General features: G+C 37.2%; 1 protein-coding gene across 1 annotated transcript; it reads right to left on the reverse strand.

Moving 5' to 3' along the window:
• Nucleotides 1-405: 405 nt before the first annotated feature.
• On the reverse strand, nt 406-2,678 carry LOC101897085 (protein amalgam). Its single transcript, XM_005177852.4, has one exon. It carries the CDS (start codon nt 1,723-1,725, stop codon nt 712-714), a length of 1,014 nt encoding a protein of 337 aa, XP_005177909.2. The 5' UTR covers nt 1,726-2,678; the 3' UTR covers nt 406-711.
• Between the last annotated feature and the right edge of the window lie 1,906 nt (nt 2,679-4,584).

Consider the following 4,584-nt stretch of genomic DNA (forward strand, 5'->3'; position numbering starts at 1 on the left):
TGACAAAGTTGCCTATGCATGTCCACGTCGTCGTATAGACCCTAATAGAACGGCTACATTCCGTATTTTTGGGATTTAAACAGATTTTTAACGGATTTTATTTATTTTCTTTTTTGTTAAAATTGCCAAATTTGTTCCAAATGGTGGAGGGCATTCAATGTTCGACCCGGCAGAACTTTCAGCTGTTTTACTTGTTTTTAATGAAACACGCATTTTTATTATTTCCACCCTAATATACATTGAATATGCACAATTTATTTTCGTACAAAACCGCTTGTACTCTGAGGGTCAAACAGTGATTAATGAAGAACTGTTTTGATGATGACGTCTCTTTTGACATGTATGGACGTAGGCGTATCATATATTAGAGTGTGACACATTTCAAAATTAAAAAAATAAAAATCATTTATTGATATTTGTAGTAAAAAATGGCTTAAACTTTATTGAAATTAGTAAATATAAATTATTATAAAAAAATGTTTGCTTTCGTTCGTTAGGCACTTTTACTTGTTTTTTTTTACATTTTACAAAATGACCCACCCTAGTGTATAAACAAGATTTTCATAAAAAAAATTAACTTATTTTATGTCGTCAGTTTAAGAAGACTTTTGCCTTATCATCCTTGACCTGAATGACCGCAAATGTCATTTTCTTTGTTGTTGGAAACTTAATTCTCTCAGACTTTTAAATGATTTCGTTTTCACAGCCAGACTACATGGAAGGTACTGGTATGACAGGCTGGAACAGATGTAACCGAGCATCGGCATGTCCCAATTTATTGGTGGCATTGCAATAATAATCACCAAAGTCTAGCTCATTAATGCTGTTGATGCGCAGTATTGAAGTAGTGGACTCATGCGATGAGGCGGTATTGGAAATTTTATAATTCGAACCAGATTGAAGTTTGGCTCCATTGCGATACCAAAAAACGGCAGGAGCAGGATACGCTTGTACAGTACACTCCAATTCGGCAGCATGACTAAGCATTTGGGCAATTTTAGGACGTTGTACGGATATTTGGGGACGGAATTCTACTTCCACCCGTATGAGACGACGATCAGGTTGGCCCACACCATTTGAGGCAATGCAATAGTAGCCACCACGATCTAAGCGATGTGCCTCTTTGATGCGCAATGTTTGGCCATCAAAACTGCTACCACCAGCTGGCATAATGGCACGATTTTCACGTTCCCACGAAATGGTGGGCTGGGGAAATCCATCGGCATGACAGCTTATTTCAAGATTTTGTCCCTCTGTAACCAGCATGGATTTGGGAGTATTTTCCTCGGATATTATGGCTGGATGTTTGATGGCCAAATTAAGTTTTTTGGTAATTTTGTCGGTGGCCGTGAGTATGACTTGACATTCATAGGCACCCATGTCGGTGGCCTCAATTTTGGTAATCTTAAAAGTGTAAGTGGCCTTATTGGCCTTGTCATCGTTGGTCTCCACAATGGTGTAGCGAGGATCACTTAAACTTAGAATATTTCTCATGGAGAGGACCACCGAACCAATTTCACTGGTACGCTTGGCCCAGCTGACCGACATGCGACCCACATTTTCCACCGTACAATTAAATTCAATATCATCTCCCACACTGGCCACCAAATCGGGAGTTATATCACTAATCACAGGTGCCGAGGAAACGGCTGCTGATGCAGCAAGCACTCTACTTCGAAGCGATAGGCCGCACCACAACACCAAAAATATTTGGGAAAAATGCATTTTCTTTTCTTTTTTTGGATGCGAAAGGCGAAAGAAAGCGCGCAAAATATCTTTGTCCCAACTCGCACAAACCTTGACTGGTGGCTGGTTGGTTAGCTTACAGTTCCTCAAAGCGAAATCTGTGATTGTTGTTTATCTGTTTTAGTTTTTTTTTTCTTATGCCTCTTCCTCTTCTTCTTTGTGGTGTTCTCAAGATTGAAATTATCGGTTAGGGTCGGTCGTTGTGCTATTCTCTGTTGTTGGGAATATTATTTTTTGTACTTTTTCTCTCCCACACTCACCAGTCTCTTTTTGGTGATCTCAAATAACCGCTCAGGAAATCGATTTTGTACGCTCTCTTCCTCTAACTGAGTGTGAGCCGAGAAGAAAGGGAGTCGTAATTATCAAGAAAAGACACTGAGGTCTTTCGTTTTCCTCTCCTCAAGAATTTTGTTGTTGTTGTCACTGCATTTGTTTATCTTTTATTTCAAATGCGGGCTATGCGACGGCGGATATGGTCCAGAGTTCTGTAATCACACTTCATTTCACTTGGGTCAAGTTGATGCTGCCGCACAGCCAAAGAATTTCAGTTTGTTTTGATAGACGGAATCCCACCATCACCACCGCTCCACAGCAATTGTCGCCGTTATCTCTCCAGGCTCGCTGGTTTTAAATTGATTTGTTGTTGTTTTTATCAATTTAAACTTCTTTTGTTGTTGAGGCGACATTAATATTTCTTTTCCGCCATCAAGAATTATTTTGTCTTTTTTTTGTTTTCTTTTGAAAAAGTAACGATTTTTATTCCCAGAGTTCAAAAACTTTGTTTTATCACAGTAAGAGATTTGTTCTGCGCTCCATCGGCAAGTGTTACACGTTTGTGGTTTTTAAAGGTAATGAAATAAAAATCCCAACATTCGCCAGGTTATATAGGACCGGCACGGAGAAAAACTCTTTCACAACACCCAGCCATTACGTCGTCGTGGTCGTCTACCACGGTAATTGTATATTAATAACCTTTAAAACTCTCAACTCTGTCAGAGAAACCAACCAACGTACACACATACATGTTTCCCCTTTACCCTTAACACCAAAACACCACAACGATTTTAAGCCAGACATTCAGGCCACTTGGTTAGAGAAATGAAAAACCCATTTGGAAAATTTTTCTTAGGAATTGTAGGTAGATGGAAAGAGAGAGAAAGTAGTTTTTCATGCTCTCCATAGCCAGTCAAATTGCTTTTGATTTATGACCCTTGTTGTTCGGTCTGCCTATATGTCAAACTGTGTTGCCACATTCATAGGTAAAAACAATAGAACAACAATAACAAAACAATTGTTGTCTGGCCAGAACTTTTAGAGGGAAATATCTATCAGGGTTATTCATAATGACCAGATGGTTACTCTTCCAGCAGGACGTGATGAAGTATATGATGCTGGCGCAGTTTGATCGATTCGTAACTCCAACAAGTAATTTTTTGTGGAAATCCTTTTTGAAATTTCCATAAAAAGTAAAGCAATGACAACAAAATGTAACATTACTTTAATTAGACAATTAGGCGGTGATACAAAATGTAGGTTTGAAAGAGCAATGAAATCTTTGTCATATAATAGGTCAACAATTTCTAGAGCTTATTTCATTATGAATTACTGTATGATATCCCAATTAAGTAGAAATGATTTATAGTTTTACCGAGAGGAATATTTTGCAAAACAACTTTCAAAACAAGTAAGCAAGGGCTACAGTCGAGCGGGGCCGACGGTTGAATACCCTACAACACTATAATAAACCATACAGTTTATATAGGCGAGATACTCGAAAGAACTCCACAAAATATTGTGACAAATAATAAAAGAAAACCATCAGGTTTCGTTCTCTAATTTTCGAATAATAGCAACCTTAACTAATTTGCTCATTTCCAATTTATTGGTAGATGTTGCACGTAAATGGTCTTCCTAGATCTGGAACCAATATTTCCCAAAGACCTATAATCTCTCAGAAGTGGCAAAAGATTAACATTTATTATTGGTTTTTGACTGAAACGCATCTATATGAGATACAGACATTTGACTATATTCTTCAACGAAATAGTCAGAAGTGCGTCTTTCCTGTATTTGTGAATTCTCCAAGAAGTCACTGGAATGGACATTTTCGTATTTTGTCTACAAAAGTTGGCAAACTATTCACACATTGAATATTTTTGGATGGCCATCCAAAACTGCTTGGCTTTTGCAATGTCCGGTAATCCCCATTCAAATTTGCATGAGGATCGGGCGATAATTACGACCTGCAGACAATTTTGCACTTTTTGATCCATTTCAACCCCTAAATATATGGCGATCGTCTCCAAAAAGAGTAGGCTTCTATTCTGACCCTCATCTTATCCCCATGGATCGGGCCATAAATTCGATCTGTATATGATATCCGGATATCCTATCTACTTAGTTTTGTTAGCTGTAGAAATATTACCAAATGTTTAATTCAAAATGAAAATATGCCAAAAATATGACAAAATTGAAAAAATATGAGAAAATGATAGAAAATCAATATTTTCATCTTTAGAGAGATATTTTTATGCAACTTTTTAGACGTTTTTTCTTTCCTGCCAAGAGGTCATTTTGAATTAATGAGAACTGTCGAAATCAGTTCAGCCGTTCTCGACATATAAGAGATTTTTCAAGCATATCTTCTTTGATAAACATATATATCGCACATATTTTGCTATATATCCGTTTTGTTGGATGTTAACATCAATGTAAAGATCAGAAGTAACCTTGTCATGGCTTTGTGATTTTGCCGGGATTTAAAATATCCGCGGTTTAATGAAAAATTTTGAATTTTTTCAACAAAAAAGATATGGTCTATTTTACCCGCTAAATATT

Source organism: Musca domestica, unplaced genomic scaffold, assembly GCF_030504385.1.
Source record: "Musca domestica strain aabys unplaced genomic scaffold, Musca_domestica.polishedcontigs.V.1.1 42, whole genome shotgun sequence".
Lineage (NCBI taxonomy): Eukaryota > Metazoa > Arthropoda > Insecta > Diptera > Muscidae > Musca > Musca domestica.

Coding starts and splice junctions, on each gene's coding strand:
- LOC101897085 (XM_005177852.4), bottom strand. CDS start 1,725: ATGCATTTTTCCCAAATATTTTTGGTGTTGTGGTGCGGCCTATCGCTT.